We start from the raw sequence: 21,525 nt of genomic DNA on the forward strand, positions 1-21,525 counted from the left end.
TTTCATGGCACCTTGAACACAAACATGACTGTTTACGTGAACATTCAAGTCAGGACAGAGCGTTTACCTGCTCCATTACCTCCAATGTAACGTCCAGGTACTTGCTGAATTTGTAGGAATTGTTGAAGCTAAAACAAAAAAAAAAAGAAGTTTGTTTTAACCTGTAGGGCCTTTAGCTGGACGGGGCTGCAGTGATTCATGTTTCAGCTGCCAACAAGTTATTTAACCCTCATGCGTGTGGTTAGCAGCTTCTCGTTCCTGAAGCATGTCGGAGAAATATACCAATCTACTGCAGAAGACTTTACTAGGCGTTCAATTCTCCTGTTATCAAAAAAAGATATTTACAAAAGAAAAAGGTGAATGCAGCTCTGGGGGGAAATAAATGTAACTTAGCTTTAGCTTGTCTTTATTGGGGATGTGCCTGAATCAGAACTGGAAATGCTACGATGTGGTTTTTCTTCCCCAAACAGTGTATTGCTTTATGAATCTGACAGATTTTAGAGTAAGACAAAAATAAAGAAACTCTACGATTAAAAGTGTAGAATTTATAGACAATAAATCTGAGGTTTTTCTTTTCTCATTGTGCCACAATCTTGTTCTGTTTCCAGTCCAATGCCAACCTACCGTGTTGATGCCGACAAAGGCTTCAACTTCTCCCTGGCCGATGATGCGTTTGTCTGCCAGAAGAAAAACCATTTCCAGGTCACGGTATACGTGGGGATGCTCGGAGATCCCAAGTACATCAAGACCAACGAAGGCCTGCAGCCCATCGACTGCTTCTACCTCAAACTCAACGGAGTGAAGGTGACGTCAACACGTCCAACATGGACCGCACGGACCACACGTTGGTTATTCACTTCATTTGGTTTAAGATGAACTGCAAATCTGAATAAAGTAAACAAAAATGTGCTATTTTCCCCCAGAACGCACTGATTTGTGATGTGACGGCTGGTCTTGCTAAATGTGCATGTTAGTGCACGAGTCCTTGTCCTTTAGTTCATAGGAGAAAAGAACGATCTTCTTAAAAGTCTCCACATCAACTTGAATCTCTTGCGTTTGCTTATAGAGCGTGTATAGAGCAACGTTTCGCTCTGCTGCTCTAGTGTGACACCTAGTGGATATCAAAGGTCACAGACTGAACTTAAACAGCTCCTGAGATGTTTTTATTTCCTTCCACAGGTGGAATCCATGAATCAGTCCATCAGCGTGGAGCAGTCCCAGTCCGACCGCAGCAAGAGGCCTTTCAAGCCAGTTCTGTGAGTCTGAGCTCTTTAGATCGTGTAGAAACATTATAAAGCGTTTCCTGAAGGACTTTTGACAGTATGCTAGTATGATGGGTTTCCTTCACAGCGTCACGCTGCCTCCAGAGCAGGTGACCAAAGTCACAGTAGGACGGCTCCACTTCAGTGAGACCACAGCGAACAACATGAGAAAGAAGGGCAAACCAAACCCCGATCAGAGGTGAGCAACATGCCGTAGCGCGTGAATATACACAACTGTCTGTGGCATCCGGTACTCACGGCTCCTGTGGATGAACTTGTCTTCGCAGGTATTTCATGCTGGTGGTAGCGCTGCATGCTCAGTCCCACAATCAGAGCTACATTGTGGCTGCTCACGTTTCTGAGAGGATCATCGTCAGGGTAACGTCTGGCCATGTCTGTCTCCTTCCTACAGCAATCATATCCTGTGTGAATGTTTTATCTTAGTCTACAGCTCAGCCTTTTTTAATCTAGCATCTGTTTCCTCAGTCTTTTGTGAACTAAGCTTTTTTACTCAGTTAGAAGATCCAGATACCTGTACATTACTCAAGCTGAGTAGCTTCACTTTGTTTATCTCAGGTTAGTGTAACTGGGCGTGGTTTAGATCAGGGTAACTTAGGGTTAGAACTTTAATTAGACTGGATAATAGTGTCGGGCTATCAACACCAATACGGCAGGATTTACACGGACACTGATGTAATGGTTAGCAGGCTGATGCAAACTAGCACCGTGCTGCTGCCTGATAAGTTTAAATATTCTGAACGCATCACTTCAAGCTACGCTAGCAAAGCAAAATCATAACTGTTGACATCTGAGATGTGTACGAGTAAATCCTGCCCACCTGGTTATCCTGGGAAATAATATGATCTGTATCTTCTGTTGTGTGAATGTTTTTAGAAATGAAGTGTGTCGCTGTCATGAGCAGCTTCCTCATGGGCCAGATATGTGCTTGCATGGAAACTCCTCTTGTGAAGTCTTGGGGAGATAACAAACCAGCAGATATGAGATGTGAAACTGTTCTTCTTAAATGTGACATTGGCTGTAATCTTCTGAACGTCTGAATGGGATGCTCTTGGCGCCTTTGTCTCTGCGTCTCTGTGACAGGCATCCAACCCAGGCCAGTTTGAGAGTGACAACGAGGTGCTGTGGCAGCGCGGCCAGCTGCCCGACTCGGTGTACCACCACGGCCGAGTGGGCGTCAACACGGACCGCCCCGACGAGGCGCTCGTTGTCCACGGCAACCTGAAGGTCATGGGCTCCCTGGTCCACCCGTCTGACATACGGGCCAAAGAGAATGTCCAGGAGGTCAGACTGTGTGTGTGTGTGTGTGTGTGTGTGTGTGTGTGTGTGTGTGTGTGTGTGTGTGTGTGTGTGTGTGTGTGTGTGTGTGTGTGTGTGTGTGTGTGTGTGTGTGTGTGTGTGTGTGTGTGTGTGTGTGTGTGTGTGTGTGTGTGTGTGTGTGTGTGTGTGTGTGTGGCCACATTACGTCGTCGTTACAACCGAAAGACTTTTAAACAAAGCATGACATTGTTCTAGTTTATTTTTATTTCATTTGTTTTATACATTTTGATATTGTGCAGACCTCTGTTAATAAAGGAACCTGTGTGACATTTGGCACGAGCCTTTGTATTAAAACTGACTGTTTTTTTAAGGGTTTGCCTCAGAAAAAATGAAGCTAACAGAGATGCTAACAGATGCTATGCTATAATGCTTTGGGGGAAACCCCAATTATGGCACAGAAAAAATATCGATATATATCGAGTATCTCCATTCAGCTAGAAAATATCGAGATATGACTTTTGGTCCATATCGCCCAGCCCTAGTTCTATTAATGTTTAACACTAAATAACTTTTGCATTGTTTTTATTTATCCATTTCTTGACTTTCTTTAATTTCAAGCTTTAAAATGCTGTCCTCATAATGTTTGGAGATAAATATATCATAAGTCACTGCATTGTGATTTTGGCCTTTTAAATCACGCACCAGCGCTTTTGCTCATCTGAGCTGTTTTCACTCCGTTTGCACAGACAACATCACTGTCATCCTCTCTGCACACAGGTTGACACCACAGACAATTTAAAGAGGATTTCTCAGATGAGGCTCGTCCATTACCAGTACAAGCCTGAGTTCGCCGCCACCGTGGGCATCGAGAACACTGCAGACACTGGTAACACGTTCATAAAGAACCTCTTTTCAGATTTAAAACCAATCATCTCCGCACGTCATGTTATTGTCTTTCCTTTGTCACATGAGCGCTGTTTTTCCCTTGAAGTGCATTCCTCATCTTTCTTTTGTTTCCCACTTCGACTCTCGCTCTGCCTGCAGGAGTGATCGCCCAAGAGGTTCAGCAAATCCTGCCGGAGGCAGTGAAGGAGGGAGGGGATGTGGTGTGTGCCAACGGAGAGACTATTCCCAACCTGTTAGTCGTCAATAAGGATCGTATCTTCATGGAGAACGTTGGAGCCGTGAAGGAGCTCTGCAAGCTGACAGACAACCTGGAGACTCGTATAGATGAGCTGGAGCGATGGAGCCGTAAGCTGGCCAAGCTCCGCCGCCTCGACAGCATGAAGAGCACCGTGAGCGGCGGCACGGTGAGGTGAGGAAACCGGCAGTATTTCGGCTTTAGATCACGAAGAGCACCTTGTTTGAAGAAGACAGAAGCAGTAAATGACTTTTACGTGTCTTGTCTACGTAGCCAATCGGGAAGCTACTTCAGCCGGACGGGAAGCGGCCCACTGAAGAAGAAGACAGTTAAATCTGGGAGCAAGGTGTGTGGTCAGGTTTGTGTTTGCAAATGAAAAGATGTACGGATGATCTGTATGCTGTCTGTCCACTGCAGAGCCCGGCTCCAGATCAGGGCTGCATCAGTCAGAGGTTCATGCAGGGCGCCATCCTGGCTCTGGTGGTTGTCATGGCCTTCAGGTATGAAAGGATGCTTGTGGGGGGCTGCAGCCCTCCCTAAACCTGCTTCATCCATGCAAACGGGATGACATGATGATCATATCCTGGCTCTTTATTCGTCCACAGTGTCATTTCCATGTCGGTCCTTTACGTCCTCACTCTTCATCACAGGGGAGCCATCACAGAAAAAGATGGGTATGTGCTTCCCATACACAGACATACACACTTTTAGTGAAAATAATCAATCTGTCTCTGCAAAAATGCCCTTCAACAATCTCTGCCCTGCTTCCCGTAGCTTTGCTCCTCCGTGTGTTTTCTACGTCTCTTGGATGCCCATCTTCACTGCCACTGTAACTGTCTGTCCACCTGTCTGCACATGGTACTCTATCTACTCCAATGCTCCTTACAACCTTTTCAGTTTCTACGTACTCTTCAGTCTTAACTTAGACTGCTTAGTTAAGTGTTTGTTTCTGCTCTGTGTGAGATTGCGAGTCGCACATTCAACTTCATTGAAATGCATGAAAGGATTGTCTTGACCTCCGGTGTCACGCCTTCTGATCGGTGCAGGTCAAGAGCTACGCTGGGATCCTCCCGCAAGACTCCATCCTCTCCACTGACCCCCACACCTGCTCCAGGTGGGTGGAGGTTGTGGATGATCTGTGGGATCAAACGTCTCTGTCGAGCAGGTTTTAAAGTCCCAGCAGAAAATTTAGCCTGATGTTGGTGTTTTTCTGTCGCTATTTGCCTCCAGCTTGCTGTTCAACCAGCGCTGTGAACAACCAATCAAGTACCGTTTTCACACCCAGTAATAATCAATCCACACCAGGTAAGGAAAGCAAAAAAAGAAACCTTATCTATTGTACCGTACATGTGCAAGATGATAATCTGCTCTCTCTAGGTTTAGGCAGCCTGGTTCCCACACCAGGTACCATCAACAAGAAGGCCAAGTCCAGGCCAATGGACAAGGATGGCCACAGCAGAAACCGCCTGAGTCACACCTCAGCGCCCATGTACCTTCCCAAGTCCAAGAGGCCCGTCTCCTCAGACCTGGAGGGAGCGGGAGCCACCAACCGTCTGCCGGGGGGCCAGCAGCCCACACCGCGCAGGCAGCGCAGCCTCAGCACAAGAGGTCAAACCCAAAACACCCCAAAAAGAAACCTACACATTATTGCAAAGCCCGACTGCAATAGGTTCAGTCGGGCTTTGCAATAATGTGTAGGTTCTCTTGCGTAGGTCATGTGTGCAATAATGTGGACATCTGTGCAATAAGTTCAGTCGGGCTCTGTGGAATGGTTTTTTCTTCTACTCAGTCAGGGGTATTGTGTAGTGGGTTTTCTGGGAACTGGGAGTCGGAACTGATGTGGGTTAACTATAGTGTGGTTTGATTGTATGTGTGGGTAAAGACTTCGGGGTTGTGTTTTCTATGTTTGTTGGAGTGTGATTGTCGCCTGTGCCTCTCGTGTCCAAGACAAATTTCTCCTAAGGGAGACAATAAAGATTTATCTTATCTTTATCTTATCTTAAAACATTACACTCTACCCATGATGCAAGAGCACACACAAAAAGTCAATTTGTCTAACAATAGGAAACATTGGTATTGTTTTTAATAATGCTTTTCTTTTTTTCTTAATAGGGAGAAGAGCAACTCCCTCCCTCGCTAGTGTCCACATCCTGGAGACGAACCAGGAGATCACCTCACAAAGTTGTGAAACAGCAGAGTTATGCAGGTTTGAGATGAGCTCTTGTGTGATTCTGAGCTGATGGGGAAACAATGATGAATTAAACCCGCGGACGTTGCGCCAGGCGTCTTTCTGCAGAATCTTTCAACCCTTTGACAGGAATAACTTTTTTTTTTTAATTCTGTCTGAAAAGGAAAATAAAAAACATAACGAGTGTGGTGTTTTGATAACAGTCTTTTCTTCAGTTACAGTGTGAACCCTGGTGTGATATACTGCATGTTAATGTGCTTTTCTCTGTCTTGAGTCTAGCTACACAATTTCACTTCACGGACAAAGAAATTCCTCCATCTCACAGATTACTTTGCACATGACGTGAGTATTAACACGACTACACTATAAGTACAAGTCAATTAAACCATACGTGATTTGACTGATGTGCAAGTATTGTTTTATGCTCAAATAATCAAGTTTAACTGAATTGATGTGTTTTGAGCTCATCTTTTTCCCAAGTGCTCCATGGTAACGTCACAGGACGTGTACGAGCAGCAGCATTATAGTGATTTGTGGGCATGTAAGTGTCTTGGAGGAAATGACACGTGTTTCATTAGCGACACTTTCAGAGGTCCAGTTAGACCCGGTTAACTGCCCGTAACTCCAACTGCTAAGTCTTGTGCAGCGTCTGAGCTGAGCATGCACATTGTGCACATCTTAGGAACGCTGCAATGATCTCCAGTTAACTTGAGCGAGGCTTAAGACATTTTTGGAAAGTGTTGGGAAGTTACATCGTTTAATGGTGGAATTTATTTCAGCTCCACAAACAATGTGTGGGTACAGCAATGCGGAGCTACCAAAGGACGTTTATGCCCCAACCACTCGGAGACAGAACTCCACGATGGACAGAACACGTCAACAAAGGTGTGCAGAACATCACACAGAGTTACTACTTCTCATATAGTGAAATTACTTCTGCAGGGCTTTTGATAAAATCTTTTATTCCTCCTGCGTCTCCCCAAGGGGACTCATCACCTTTGGTCAGTGCCTCTGTCTTTCCAGGACATCAAGTATCACTTCCGTGTCTCTTCATCTGTGAGTACACCCGGCCTCTGAAACGCTTTATGCTTGGTTCTCCTGCCATCTCTGATCCGGTCACTGCAGCTGTGACGTTGGGCAGTGTGGTCGCACTGATCAATATTAATATTCCGTTTCATCGGTCTGCTTACTTTTCATTGACAGAGTGAAGTGAGGTGTGCCACTGAAGAAAAGACCTCCTCGTACTCTGACTACCATTTCCTGATTCAAAGCAGCTGTGTGTGAGCAGGAAGACCGTGTGTTTGGCCTTTGCAGATCCAGCTGTGTGCTGTTGTGATGGGAAAGGGCTTTTCCACTGCAATAACCATCATTTGTAAATTATAGACATCTCAATTTCCCCTGACCACTGCAGCATGAAACGCTGAACATGTTTTAAATGACACTGTTAACTGCCACTGAAAACCAACCAACATTTATAGTTTACTTTATTATTGATGACTACCGTATGTCTTCCATTCTTAGTATATCTGTGATTACTTTTTTTAGCAGGCTTAGACACTGTAGATGAAACTGCACACTTTTTAAAAAAAAATTAAATACAATGGATCTGATTTTCCACTGAAACCTAAAACCAGTGCCTGCTACCCTATGATTCAAATAGTTTTACACACGGTCATTGGCTTCAGCTGAATGCCTTGTATGTTAAATATACCTCAGTAGTACACACTGGCCAATCCTACGTTTCTGCAGCGGAGCTTATGGTTGAAGCTGCTGCAGGAGGCTGCAGGAAGCTGCAGTCCACTACGTCCCTGTGCCACATCTGATTAAACATTGTACAGAGTTATGACACTGAATGAAATATATATAGACACTGTTTATGCCTATTACCATACAGGAATGATGTGAGCTCATATTGTAACTTTAAGGACTCTGAGTCAGATTTGTGTTTGGGTGATCACTGGAGAGCCGGCAGTCATGTGGAAAAAAAAAAGGAGACCATCTTTCAGCTCTAATTTTTAAGCATCTGGATGAAATTGGAAAATCATCCAGTCTTAGAATTAAGTAAATGTAGCATGAGATTAATAACACAAGACTTATTGTTTTTTTGTCAGCATGTATTTAACAAAAACTCAGGGGACACATAGGAAACGTGGTTAAAATAGTAAGTATGACCTTCCTGCTTCCATGAAAAATGAAGTAGAAACCTGGTTGTTTATGAAATACACTTGACTGAGCAGGTGGGAAAGTGTTTAAAAAAGCATTTTTTGACAGCATGCTGATCTGGACCACTCGTGTACTTTAACACAATGCTGAGGAGGAAAAAACTAGCAATGATCTTACAGAAACAGCTGTTGCCGCCCGCCAACCGGGGGAGAGTTATAACGGCCTTTCCAAAAGATTTGGGGTTTATCATTCTACACTGAGAAAGATTGATTTCAGTTGGAAATCATTCAACATAGTCGTTAGTCTTATTGGGTGTGGCCGTCCCAGCGGGTTTACCTCAGGAGCAAATAATGCAATGCTCAGAGAAATTGTTAAAAACACCAACAAAGAACTGCATCTGACGCACGTAAGTACAGCCTTCAACATCTGATAAATGTAAAAGTTAATTCAGTTCAGTTTGGCTTATTTGGAGCAATTGACAGGAGACATAATATGCTAGATTGGGTTTGCAAATGTGTCTCTGAATAATCCGGAGGACCTCTGTCCCGTGGACGGAGGAGGTCAAAGTAAAAGTGTTTAGCCAGAATGCACGGTGCCACGAGCACGCCATATCAGGACAGACATGTCGTGGGAACCTTGTCGTGGCTACAGACAGTTGAGATACCATAAACCCACCTGGGTGCCAGTATCCTGGAGGGAGATGTGAAGCTGCCTACCCGACAGCTAAAGATTGGCTGAAATTAGATTGCGCAGCAGGACAATGATCCGCACCACCAAATCTACGACATGATGGCTGAATGAAATAATGAAAGAGATCAAGTTGTTGCAAAGAAACAGTCAAAGCACCGACGTATAGACAATGAAAATTCTTTCAAACCGTAGCAGGATAATGAAGAGTGGGCCTGGATTTACTGACTAGAGACTGATGGCACAGTGTAGTGAGGTTTGTTTTATTAACACACTGCTTCTACGTATTTTCTTAGTCTTTGTCAAATAAATAAACTGTTTTTTGTCACGTCTTGTAGTTCATTTAGATTGCTTTTATCTCATTTTAAAAGCAGGTAAGGATCAGCTTATTTCCAGTTACATCCTAAACTGAAAGATGCTTAACGTTCCCTTTCTTTTCCCACATGACTTCATGTATATGTTGAAACTGGGTAATTGAACAAATGACTGTATTTCAACTCATGTATATACTGATAGCTCTTAGCATATGATACTGGAAGTCCAACAAGTCCTACACTGACAATACTTCAAGAAACACTGAAATAGCTGCGACTGTATCCTGGTAACTGGACAATGCTGGTAAGGCAATAAATGACTTAAATCATCCGGGTGCATGCCCAATCATTTCTCTAAAATGATACATCACAACTTAGACGCAAGATCTTTTTTTAATGTCTGGATCATAAAGCTGGAGAGAACTTGATTTACTTAGAGGGCAGAGATACGTCTAGAAATTTTACACTGGATATACCCTTTCATGTGTTTCTCTGGGTGTTTTTAAATATTTTCCTGTACCTATACAACTAAGACTATGCAATAATAATAACACTTTTAATGTAGCTGAATTGTATAATATTTCCTTTTTGTATTACTTTTTCATGTTTAAAGGCATTTTTCATTTGACACCATGCTTTAATTGGCATTTGATATTAAATCTATATTCTGTGTTCAGAAAGAGAAAACACAACTGTTTAAGTCAAATGTAACATAAACATGTTGGGAGAATAGCCATCAGAAGAAGAACAAGTACTTTGTAAGTAAATGAAGACTGTGTACGATACTTCACCATAGTCTTTTTGCTTAATGTCAATGGTTTTAGCGTATTTATAAGGCACCAATTAGAATAAAGAGACCCCGTAGCACTTTTTGCACTGTATACATGAACTGCTTTAGCTGTATCCAGTGCATCGGATTGGTATCAGATACTCTGGCAAAACTGCATTACATGCAATTGTATTGTTATATTTTGTAATGACCAATGATCCTTTTATCTGTTATGAAATACTGTGTTGTTTCATTGTTCTTCTTTTAGTTTTTTTTTTTGTTTTATTTCCCCATCCATAATATATTAACTTTCAGCTTTTGGAGCTGGGAAATTATTGATGAGAACACACTCCGACACATTTGTAATTTTAGCACTATTTTTTCAGAGAAGTTGGGTAAGGCTAAAAGTTCATTGGCTACATTAATATCACTACTTTATAGCTCATTTTATCCGTATATTTTCATTCTGTTTTGTCAGAAAACTGTGATGTAATACTATAACTACATGCAGTAAATAAAATGGTGATTGCATGGTCTGAGTTTGTTCGGTATTCTGTGAAACCATAGCGAACCAGCTACCTTTTGCTGCCACCTAGTGGCAGTTAACGGAATAGATGGACGTGTCCACTGATCCACTAGATGGCAGCCAACGATTTAAAAGGTGATAATTTTACCGTATACCCCCGAGTTCAGTCTTTCAGGTAGCACATTTATTTATTTATTTATTTATTGTTGGCTTTGTCTCGAACACAACAAAACCCATCCAATTAAAAGCATCAAAATATAAAAAAAATCAAAACAATTTAACAGTCTCATCTAAAAATAAAACACACAGCAAAACAATGTGTTCGAGAGGGAACAAGAGGAAGCAGAACGCGTATTTAGTCCTGTCCTTTCCTCACAATATCAAATCATATATGCTATATACACATTTAAAAATTAAAAGAAAAGAAAGAAAAGACAAAAAAACAAAAAATAAATACAACACAAACAACCAATAAACAAGATCAAGGCATAATTAAACAGGTCTCCTACAATATCCTAAATTCAAAAATCCAATCTCCCAGTCATGACCAGCCATGAATGCAGGCAGTGATATTTGTATCGTATATGATCCATCCCACAAGGAACAAAATAACAATCAAAGAAATACATATGGAAGGCAAATTGAATTCTTTAGAGGTCCCCACTTTTATACTTGTCAAGAATTGCTTTCTTGTATGTGTTTTTAAACTGCATAAAGTTAGTGCTTCGTTTGATTTCATCATCCAGACCATTCCACAAAGTTACCCCACAGACTGATATGCACATGCTTTTAAGTATGTACACAAGGTTGTTTAAAATGTAATTTTCCTCTTAGATTATATTGTCCTTCTTTATCTTGAAACATTTTTTGAATGTTCAGGCAGTGCATTATTTCTTGCTTTGAACATTATTATTGCTGTTCTAATTTTTCTAATATTGTTCACCACTGCAATGAAGAGCAAATTATTAAGACAAATCATTATAGAAGCAATACATATTACATTCATTCATAATATGTAATCTAAAAACGCTTGCAAAAAGAGATTTGCACTGGAACGCAATGCCACTCGTGCCTGACAGACTAAACTGTGGGTTGTAACACGACCAAGCGTGACGTCGTCGGTGCATCAGGAAACAAACCCGGAAGTCTTAATCAGTACGTGGCCTTCCCGTCTGGACAATAGAAGTACGAGCTTCTCTTCATCACAAAATGGTAATAAATGACACACGTTTATTGTATTTGCAGAAATTAACTTTTACATAGTACATAGTTTTACACTGTGCATAGTTTAGTTTAACTGCATATGGCTCTTTGATTTGTAAGTGTATAAAAGCATTTCTGTTGGAAATAGTAGCAGCTCGTGTCGACGTCACTGGTGTCAGTAAGGGGTTCTGCTAAACTAGTTCTTCTTACTGGTACGTGCTCTGTGCATGCTGAGCCCTGTGTAAAAGCCCTGACGTGGTTGTGTGTGGTTCCTGGTGTGGTGTCTGCAGGAACTCGAGGCCATGACCCGGTACACCAGCCCGGTGAACCCCGCCGTGTTCCCGCACCTCACCGTGGTGCTGATGGCCATCGGAACCTTCTTCACCGCCTGGTTCTTCGTGTATCCTTTCACCACCTCGTCTCCTACGTTAGTCATTAATAAATCAACACATACCGTATTTTGGGGACCATTAGGCGCAATATGAATGAATGAATGGATATTTTATTACAGACTCAAAAGGTTCCATATAAAATACATAAAAATGCATAACAATTACAGGTCACACATTAAAATACATGCAAACATCTGTTCCAATGTTTCCATAGTCCAGATGTGTACCTTGTATCACTCCATTTGATGTTAGTGAGTGCAGTTATTAGACAGTTTTCTGACTCATGGAGTCGACACATAAATTTAAACATACAATTCCTCAGCAGAGCATGGAAGGTGGGAACATAACAATTAACAAATAAAGTGAATGCACTTGTCCATCTTGGAAGCTTAGGAGGATCTTGAACGCATCATTATATGCTACCTGCAACTTCTTTAGCTTGGTGGTGGTATAATTACACCAAAGGTGAGCTGTGTAAAGAGGTGTACAATAGGCTCTGAATAGATTTACTTTAGCAATATCAATGAATGGGTCTATTTTCATACATAAGGCACACCTGGTTATAAGGTGCATGATAAAATGTGTGTGTGTGTGTGTGTGTATATATATATATATATATATATATATATATATATATATATATATATATGTGTGTGTATGTATGTATGTATGTATAAAGTGAAACAAAACAGTCAGGTAAGTCATTCTTTACTCAACTCATTCACAATAACAATATAGTTCAGTTGTAACTAATACAGAACAATACACACATTTTAAATAATTCGTCTTCCACAAATCCACAAACAAAAAGTCCTGTTCTCTGATTGGTTCATCGATGACGGATAGTTGACACCTGAGGTTAGTGTGAGTTTGGAACAACGTTGTAGTCCAACATTTGATTATGATCAGGGCTGCACATAATTATTTTGGTCTGGTGCTCAAAGGAGCCCCTGGATATGTGACTTGGGCCTCCAAAAACACGGTGACCCGTCTCGCCGGACCGATAAAAGAGGGATGCAGGAAAACAATATTTATTCAACCTTTACAAAGTTAATTTATTTCAATAATTCAACTAGAATATGGTGTAAAAGTTAATTTATTTCAATAATTCAACTAGAATATGGTGTAAAAGTTAATTTATTTCAATAATTCAACTAGAATATGGTGTAAAAGTTAATTTATTTCAATAATTCAACTAGAATATGGTGTAAAAGTTAATCTATTTCAATAGATATGTTGAACCTTTATTTGTTATAATTTGGATGATGGAATTGTTTATTGATTTCATAAAATATTCTCTAATTTATTTTTTATTTGGGGTTTTCATAAACTTTGAGCCATTAGAGAGCAGCGTCTTGCTGGTGCAGGAAACTGCTGCACGCACTGACGGACACTGGCTGATTTATGGTTCCGCGTTGCACCAACGCAGAGCTTATGGGGTAGGATACGCGGCAGCGCGAACGCATGGTGCGCGTCGCCGCGTAACATCATGCAGCCACTTCTCGGCGAACACACGTTTTCTGTTCGATTCGGGTAGTGGTTCAGTTTGGCGTCTCTTTGTAGTTGGTGGTGGTGGAACGCCAAAATAATTACTTAATGGCGCTTGCTTCTTGGACATTTTGACGAGACGTGTCAGGGTTTGTTCAATAAAGCTGATTCTTACCTCTCTTCCTGCCCAACGAGCATGGAGGGGGAGTAACGAGCGCTGTGATTGGCCAGTACCAACTTTGAGTGGCAGTTCTGGGGAAAAGCTCTCCCAATAGATTTTTTAATATTAGTATTCTGGTCTGGCCACAACCAATAATATGAGCCCCAGCTGTTGGTACGCAAAAGCGCTTCGCAGCACAAGATTGACAGCGCACTGTGGATTTTGACGGCGCATGCGCTCTGGCGGCCCACTTATGTGCAGCCCTGATTATGATTATAGATTTGAAGATTGGGTTTGCTCTAAAAACCTAATGTTGGCTTGATGTTTAACTATAGTAAGGTAACACTGACTAGATTTTGGATGATGTTTGGTTGCCAGCACTACATAATTAGTTATCTAATGTCTGACGGTGCAACCCGTATCCAACCAAGGACCGACTTTCATATGTCAGCTGAATGCTCCAATAGTCAATCAAGTTGAGCTGTCAAAGTCGCACTGAAACGTGTTGACAGATTTTTGAGCGTAGTGTACCACATAAAATTGTTCGGTTTTGATTAATTTTCTGTTAACTAGAGAGTGGAGACCAGTGGGTGATTATTGCAGAATCAACCTGTATTTTGACTGCAAAGATCTTCTTGGTTCACTCTGGGGAATCTCCTTCAAGCGAGACTAATGTTCTTCTAGTTCTGGCAAAATATTAAGGGAGGAGAACAAGCAAACCGTAAATGACTCTACTTTGTGGATGACTAACAGCTCAGGCAGTCATTTTTGTTAAGACTAATGGTTAGACACGCATACAATTTTAAGAATTGACACCCTAAAGCTTCTGTTGGGTTGTAAACCGACTCATTGTCTTCTTGCTTCAGATTTGACTCCTCAGAGTTCTTACATATGCTAAGAAAACTGTGAACATGGCTGGATCACTTGCACTGTACGCAGGAACAATGGCTAAAAATCATATGCAAGCAAGCAGTTCATGTATTTGATGTCTACATATCGGTTGTGCAGGATTTTTATACACATAAGAAATTGTAGTGGGTCTCGGCTACCACTCCATGTTTTAGATGTCTCACAGCTTCAGCTCACCTGGATCATATTCATGGCTCATCAACAGACTTGCATTAATGTTGAAGTCGAGCTGTGAATGGTAGAAGCAACAAACACACTTCAGCAGAGAGAACTTTATTAAAGTGAGCGAGTGGCTGGCGAGGTTACACTGGAGCAGAGAAACGTCTACAACATGCATGTTGGAACCTGAGGACCGCCGACCTGCATGACATCCATCCAGTACTTCTGACAGACCTCCAAGTTAAAAATTGATCCAAGGAAATTTGGGCAGAATGTTGAATATGCAGGATTGATGGTTTTTGATTGTTAAATCAGTTGCTGCATTTAATTTGAGCCAGTTTCAATCGGCTCGATGATGAGTCTCCACAATGGCTCCCAAGATTTGTTAGTCGTCTTATAACTTTATGCATGGTTCATATTTAAAAAAAAAAAAGCATGTTCCACTGGTAACAGGGAATAAACTAGTAAAATCTCAGAAATTAAACCATAACGTCTGTTTTACTGGGATTATCTCATAAATGTTAAATAGGCCTTTAGACTCGCAGAATTTATAAAGGTAGCTCAAAGCCAGTGGAGAGTTTTGTGGTTTCTGCCAAGTGTAGTTTGATTCTTCTGTCTCGGTGAGGTCACAAAGTGTGTCTACTGTAGATCACCCCAACATTAAGATGCACAGATTTCACAAACCCTTTTAGAGATGTGTAATATTTCCAAGACCCATAAAGAAGTCGTCTGCCATTGTCGTGCAGTAACGGACTCTTAAATATGCAACTTTTGGTTGTGTATCCAAACGAGGGAACTGCTAATGTTGGCCAGTGTGTTGAATAATAATTTATTTCTTGCTCAAATAGTTCTAGATTACACTAAGTGTTTGCAATGTATGATTTCTTAAAAATAATAATGTTTTGCAGTTGAAGCCAACAAATTCATAAAGTAATGAACTAATGTGAAGTTGAACTGCCACAAAAGAAATCAGATCTTGGCAAAGATTCTGACTTGAGCATTAAGACCTCGAGGGGGAACATAGCCTTAGAGCAGCGCACGTTTTAACATACCGGTATTTCATGTTAAAATATCAGTTTTTACTTTCATGTTGGAGCTCAAAGTGTGATCTAGTTGTTGCAGGCGACCTGTTCCTGCAAAAAACAGCCAAAGTATGCCAGCAGCACATTTAGCCAAGTCTGATATCAGTAATTTTAGAAATGTACAGCTACAGGAAACAATATTAAACAGTGAAAATCTGTCTTGTGTTTTGTACATTTTTTATTGGGCTTTACCTTAACTTTTAAACAGTTATGAGGTGACGTCAACGAAATACACAAGAGACATCTACAAAGAGCTCCTGATCTCCCTGGTGGCTTCACTTTTCATGGGCTTCGGTGTGCTGTTCCTTCTACTGTGGGTTGGAATCTACGTATGAAGGTATGTTTAAAACTCAGACAAGTGTGTTCAGTTTAATGTGGTATTGTGCTTTACTGTGTTTCTTCTTTTCTTCTCATTTCAGCTGACCACCTTTAAAAGATTAACACATTCCATGATAATGGACATCATTGACAAACACATACTGGATTTTTTGGATTTAATTGAATGGCACTGACAACATTCTGGGATCATATGGACTCTGGATTTCATTTCACAACTAAAGAGGATTTGTACAACTTCCTGTGTCGTTCTTTAAAGTCTAATATATGCAAGAATCTACAGAATTTTTATAAAACATTTAAACCAGGCCAAGTGCACTTCAGCATAACCTGTCCAGGAATAGTTGGGTATTTTGTCACACTGAAGGCTATTTGTGGTGTGTTTCACTAGTGGGGCCTAAAACCTCAATCCCTGATTAATCTTTGTGTTAAAAATAGAGCAGCCAGTTTCACCTTGTCTCCAGGATAATACTTACTACCCTTGCAATGAGGGATTAAACTGGATTAAGACAAGGATTATTTAATAAAAAGTGTCAAGAGGATTCAAAGATCCACACTCAGAATCCAACTGAGTTCACGTAGAAATTAGCTTGTTACAAATGCATTTAACATGTAAACATCAGATGCCAACCTTACGTAAGGCAAGAAAAAACACAATACCCTCTTCCTTTGAGCACAATAACAGGACTATGACTACATCGTCTATAATCACTGGAGTACAGAAAGTAAAAGAAATGAAAAAAGGCAGACAAAACCTTCGTGTGCAACAGTTCTCTTTGCAGTCAGCCAACAGTCCAAATTGTTTTACAAGGCCACAGATTAACTGACTCAATCCTGATTAATACAATACTACATATGCCACCCTTGGCTTACCTGGCAGTGTAAACCATTTAACCTCCCGTCTGCGGGAAGCCAGTAGAAACAGACTGCAAGACACTTTGCATCATTCTCACTGCCTGTCAAACACTTCCATCAGCGTTCACCGTTAGCAATTTCCAGACGAGTCTGACATCATTGCCGGCGTGGGAGAACGGACCGCGGCGTCATCCCAAATTCCAAGTTCCTGACGATGCTGTCCTGTCTCGTAATGCCAGATACGCCTTTCATCACAGATCCTTTCACAGTTCTCTCAGAATGCTTCTCCTTTTCATTGACGAGCTCTGGCAAAAGCATCGCGGAGCCACAGAGAGTCCTCATACAGCCTTGGGTCTCCCATACACTCCGCTGTGCGTTTGTACAGGTAGTAGTACAGAACGGCCGCTGTTAACAGACAGATGTAGTCGGTCAGGGCAGAGGGACTGTGGTGTTATGTTATGGTTAATGTGTATCTTTAAACAAATCAAGTACCTGTTCTTTGGAAAGCAAAAAGAGATTGAAGGCCATCTGTCCAAACATAGCGGTTTGAATCGAGCCATCTGAGGTTCTACAACCACATAAAACAACTTAAATACTCTATATGGCCAATATATATCAGCAATTATACAGGGTAATACAGTTTTGTAGTATTCAAATACGTAATTTGCACACATATGTGAAGGTGTGACAGAACGTACCAAGATCCAGCAGTGGAAGCAGATGCTGAGCGTCAGGTAGAGAGCAGAGAAGACGAGCAGAGCTCTGAACCTCTCCAGCAGCAGAGACACAAGGCCCACCTGGAACACGTAGGTGTTGAACATCATCAGGAGGATGATGATCATGTTGAACAAGATGGCGATGTCCTGGATGCTGCAAAAAGAAGATTCCCAGTGGTTTATTTATGATTCACATTTCTGTCATGTTGAGCAACTTTGTGGGAGTGCCTGAGTCAGACTAATTCACCCACTTGACATATGGAGAGTTAATGCAGATAATCTCACTGATCTAGAGATTTTTTAAATACTTAAAACTTACATTTTGATCAAACACAAATTCTCAATTACGTCAGTGATGAAGTAATGTAATGAAAAAATGTTTGCAGGGTCAGATTTTTTTTAATTTTTGCCAAACTTGCTGTGAAATAAAGTCCAGCCTAGATTAAAATAACATAATGGTTATATTCAAAATTTTCAACTGTTTAAGTGTTCAGCCTGTGTTTAGATGAACTGTAGTTCCAGTTGAGACAACTATATTGCATATTGTACTATATTGCAAGTATACTGCATGTTAGGAGTTAATTTGTCACAGTTGGAAAGACGCGACGGCATCTCTGAGCAATGACCCTAAACACGATGGAAATGCAGTGCTCTAATTTCACCTCCAATCAGTCTACATAGTTCAGCCTTTTCAAATAATATGTTTAACATGAAAATAATGTGCTGAGAGGGAAATATGTGAAACTGCTTTGCAGTTAGGAAATATTAAGAGACTGACACTTGAATATAAACATGACACCCCAAACCCAAAAGATAAAAAGGTAAATATTTTAGTTTTTTTCATTTCATGGAGAGTTTTTATGTGGTTAAATCCTCAGTAAGGTATGAAATAAAAATCAGTATGTATCTCGTAAAATACATAAATTTCCCATTTCTTTTAGCATGTTCTGTAACTCACATGAAAAGCACAAGTTGGATGACAGGCGCTCCCCTCAAGAGTTCACTAAAGGAGTTGACAAAGAGGTCATAGGCCAACAGTGTGAGTTGGATCAACAACACCAGAGAGTAGTTTCCAGTCTGGAGCATCTTCAGGGACCAGTTCTGCAAACCCCAAGCTTCACGGTCCGGGTTTTTCTCTACAGGTCCAGGCTTTTACGGCTCTATATAGTCACACAAAACGCACATGGGTGACCCCAAACAGTCCGATCACAGAGCCTGCACCGTGGGCTTTTTCCATAAAAGGTGGTTTATTTTTAGGTATCCTTCACTCCTCATGGAAAAGAAAGAAAGAAAAAAAGAGGTTGCTTCCCCAAATTGGAAAATAATCCACAGTCTGTCCCAGTCAGGTGCCACATGAATAATAGGAGCATGTCCTGTGCTTCATGTTCGGGTGTTTGATGTTTAAAGTCTCGTCAGCTGCATCAGCATCACCTACAGAGAAGAACAAAGGCTGTGAGACATGGAGGAGGCAGTCAGGTGAAGAAAAATGTCCATCTCTCACAAACATAACATCATCCCAGTTCTCCCAGAGCAGTTGATGTAACTTATCCTCCGCCTCGGACAGCTAAATCAGAAGTAACCCCATCCACGCTCATGCTGTGGATGGGGGGAACGCAGAGCCTACGGCGTAGGATACGCAGCGACGCGCCCCGTCCGCCGTACACCACGGCGTAGGCTCTGCGTCGATTTAACGCGGAACCATAAATCAGGCAGCTCGTAGCCGGGATTACAGCTTTGGCCCACGTATGAGACAACACCTTCTCGTGTTTTGTTGTCGCTCTAGTTTATCCATAAACGGAGATTCCCCCGGTGTCCGGACTGCGGATAAGCCTGGAGGCGGATGACGGAGTGACGGGCTTATTGCTGGCAGCGGACTCAATCAGGGCACGTTTACTACGTCGACCACGCCATTATTTAACTCTACTCGCCGTTATACAAGCAGCATACTCACCAGCAAAAATGCGACAAGAAAACGAGTAATTCAATTCCCCAATTAAGGTCTTAAGTTTTAAATATTCCTACTTTTATTTCCCGATAAAGGACCGCAGCTCGAAGTGTGCACCGCCGCCGTGTTTTCGGCGCTAAGGTCTGTATTTCCGGAGTTCCATGGTAACGCCGCTCCTACCGTAATAACGAACTCACTGGGTTTATGCCGCGTTCCATTTGTCCTCGGTAGTGGGGATTTCCTAGTTCCTAGTCGGATTTTTCAACTGGAACGCCCCTCGAAGTGGGATTTCCCACTGGGAAAGTGGGAGAGTCTTCACCACCCCCGAGTTACCATTCCAACATGGCTGCCCCGGTTGTAAACAGTAAGAGAGCTCTGTAAAAATTCGTAGCACTTCATTTAGTTTTGGTCACACTAAATCAGTCGTATACAAGTATTGTTCGGCATATATATGCTGCTATAGTGTAATTTACATTTTTCATGTGGTATTTGCGAACTACAAACTTGTTTACCTACTTTGTAACTGGAATGCTGATAACTCGGCTGTGACGTCATTCCCAGTTCCGAGTCCCGACATCCGAGGTAAATGGAACGCAGCATTCATAACGTCCCAATGCACGAATTAAATCCCTAAGTTCTGTGCTACGTGTTTTTTTTCTCCTCACAAGGTTTTAAAAGTATAACTTGAAATTAAAACGCTGCATAACGACTAGGGTTGCCAACTCACTGTTTTTTTGTCAGGGTTATGTATTATATCACTGCACTTATGCACCTATGTATTATTCACTGCACTTATGCACCTATGTATTATATCACTGCACTTATGCATCTATGTATTATATCACTGCACTTATGCACCTATGTATTATATCACTGCACTTATGCACCTATGTATTATATCACTGCACTTATGCACCTATGTATTATATCACTGCACTTATGCATCTATGTATTATATCACTGCACTTATGCATCTATGTATTATATCACTGCACTTATGCACCTATGTATTATATCACTGCACTTATGCACCTATGTATTATATCACTGCACGTATGCACCTATGTATTATATCACTGCACTTAAATATTTGTGTTTTTTGTTTTTATTTGCTGTTGTTGTTTGTTTCTCTATTTCTCATTGTTCTTGACATGTTTGTATTGTTACTGTGAAGCACTTTGAGCTGCGATTTTCGTATGAAAGGTGCTATAGAAATAAAGTTTATTATTATTATATTATTATTATTATTAACTCCCTGAAGAATAAATAAGGGACCCCTCATCTGCAGGGCCGGCCAACCCGATTGCCTTCACCCTTCCTGGCGTGGTGAATTTTTTTAGCCCCTTTTTTTTGTGAGTGAAACGATTTTTTAACTATTTGACTCGAACCTGAATTAAATGCGTATTTTTGAATGCCATGAACACATGGAAAAACAAATGATCATCCAGCAATTCACTTTAATACAAAATAACATAATTAACTGAATAAAATAAGTATCTTTCTTAAACATAAACCTGTCCTGCTTAACTTAAAATTGTATAAATTCATATAAAACAATAGAAAGAAAGCAGAACATCCATTCTGTAATAGTGCACATTTTTAGTGCAATGACAAAAGTGCAAACAGAAAGTCTGTGGAAACTTGTAAATATATTTGTGCCTCAAAGGTCATGACTGTAGGCTACAGTTGTAGTAAAACAGAAAAAAATAACATGAACTCAACAGCTCAATGCCATTTTCCATTGGCATTTTATGACTATTTTTTGACTCTCACAGTAAATATTCCTCACAGTAAATATAAAGGCACGGACAAAGTGCGTGCCTTTTCAGCTCAATACGGGGCGCGTACTTTAGTTCATAAATACTTTTTTCAAGGGACGGTTGGCAACCCTAGTAACGACAAACACATGCATTTGGGCGAAGAATGAAGCGGATCTGTGGCCCCGCTGCACC

The 21,525-nt window shown here is 41.2% G+C and overlaps 3 protein-coding genes across 12 annotated transcripts in view; 2 read left to right on the plus strand and 1 right to left on the minus strand.

Moving 5' to 3' along the window:
* Nucleotides 1-10,330, plus strand: part of myrf (myelin regulatory factor) — a 25,446-nt gene extending 15,116 nt beyond the window's left edge. For 4 of the 9 annotated variants that reach the window (XM_061721732.1, XM_061721728.1, XM_061721731.1 and 1 more), the window contains 19 exons: nucleotides 609-804; nucleotides 1,180-1,256; nucleotides 1,330-1,461; nucleotides 1,550-1,655; nucleotides 2,364-2,564; nucleotides 3,318-3,426; nucleotides 3,585-3,855; nucleotides 3,955-4,027; nucleotides 4,099-4,181; nucleotides 4,287-4,355; nucleotides 4,456-4,539; nucleotides 4,728-4,795; nucleotides 4,912-4,986; nucleotides 5,059-5,289; nucleotides 5,794-5,887; nucleotides 6,149-6,211; nucleotides 6,649-6,754; nucleotides 6,854-6,925; nucleotides 7,073-10,330. In XM_061721732.1, coding sequence (XP_061577716.1) covers nucleotides 609-804; nucleotides 1,180-1,256; nucleotides 1,330-1,461; nucleotides 1,550-1,655; nucleotides 2,364-2,564; nucleotides 3,318-3,426; nucleotides 3,585-3,855; nucleotides 3,955-4,027; nucleotides 4,099-4,181; nucleotides 4,287-4,355; nucleotides 4,456-4,539; nucleotides 4,728-4,795; nucleotides 4,912-4,986; nucleotides 5,059-5,289; nucleotides 5,794-5,887; nucleotides 6,149-6,211; nucleotides 6,649-6,754; nucleotides 6,854-6,925; nucleotides 7,073-7,153 — 2,191 coding nt within the window. In that variant the 3' untranslated portion in view covers nucleotides 7,154-10,330. The remainder of the gene's footprint in view (nucleotides 1-608; nucleotides 805-1,179; nucleotides 1,257-1,329; nucleotides 1,462-1,549; nucleotides 1,656-2,363; nucleotides 2,565-3,317; nucleotides 3,427-3,584; nucleotides 3,856-3,954; nucleotides 4,028-4,098; nucleotides 4,182-4,286; nucleotides 4,356-4,455; nucleotides 4,540-4,727; nucleotides 4,796-4,911; nucleotides 4,987-5,058; nucleotides 5,290-5,793; nucleotides 5,888-6,148; nucleotides 6,212-6,648; nucleotides 6,755-6,853; nucleotides 6,926-7,072) is intronic. The other 5 variants (XM_061721730.1, XM_061721736.1, XM_061721729.1 and 2 more) reach the window with 4 other exon arrangements.
* A 1,124-nt stretch (nucleotides 10,331-11,454) lies between these two features.
* tmem258 (transmembrane protein 258) lies at nucleotides 11,455-16,294 on the plus strand. Its single transcript, XM_061721740.1, has 4 exons — nucleotides 11,455-11,540; nucleotides 11,822-11,931; nucleotides 15,930-16,058; nucleotides 16,141-16,294. Exons 1-3 carry the CDS (start codon nucleotides 11,538-11,540, stop codon nucleotides 16,054-16,056), a joined length of 240 nt encoding a protein of 79 aa, XP_061577724.1. The 5' UTR covers nucleotides 11,455-11,537; the 3' UTR covers nucleotides 16,057-16,058; nucleotides 16,141-16,294.
* tmem138 (transmembrane protein 138) lies at nucleotides 15,709-19,704 on the minus strand. Of its 2 annotated transcripts, none has more exons than XM_061721737.1 (5): nucleotides 19,651-19,704; nucleotides 18,587-19,059; nucleotides 17,611-17,782; nucleotides 17,405-17,480; nucleotides 15,709-17,317 (listed from the first exon to the last, which is right to left on the minus strand). In XM_061721737.1, the coding sequence occupies exons 2-5, from the start codon at nucleotides 18,712-18,714 to the stop codon at nucleotides 17,205-17,207; spliced, it is 489 nt and encodes a 162-aa protein (XP_061577721.1). In that variant the 5' UTR covers nucleotides 18,715-19,059; nucleotides 19,651-19,704; the 3' UTR covers nucleotides 15,709-17,204. The 2 variants fall into 2 exon arrangements, with proteins under 2 accessions (XP_061577721.1, XP_061577723.1); XM_061721739.1 differs by having other exon boundaries at nucleotides 19,580-19,675.
* Between the last annotated feature and the right edge of the window lie 1,821 nt (nucleotides 19,705-21,525).

Source organism: Cololabis saira, chromosome 5, assembly GCF_033807715.1.
Source record: "Cololabis saira isolate AMF1-May2022 chromosome 5, fColSai1.1, whole genome shotgun sequence".
Classification (NCBI taxonomy): Eukaryota; Metazoa; Chordata; class Actinopteri; order Beloniformes; family Belonidae; genus Cololabis; species Cololabis saira.

What these genes read in the sequence shown, in the direction of transcription:
- tmem258 (XM_061721740.1), top strand. An exon ending in TTCACCGCCTGGTTCTTCGT is followed by an intron (nt 11,932 to 15,929) that starts GTATCCTTTCAC and finishes ACTTTTAAACAG; the next exon opens with TTATGAGGTGACGTCAACGA.
- tmem138 (XM_061721737.1), bottom strand. Translation starts at nt 18,714, where the DNA reads ATGCTCCAGACTGGAAACTACTCTCTGGTGTTGTTGATCCAACTCACA. An exon ending in ATCCAACTTGTGCTTTTCAT is followed by an intron (nt 17,783 to 18,586) that starts GTGAGTTACAGA and finishes TTCTTTTTGCAG; the next exon opens with CATCCAGGACATCGCCATCT. An exon ending in GCTTCCACTGCTGGATCTTG is followed by an intron (nt 17,481 to 17,610) that starts GTACGTTCTGTC and finishes ATGTGGTTGTAG; the next exon opens with AACCTCAGATGGCTCGATTC.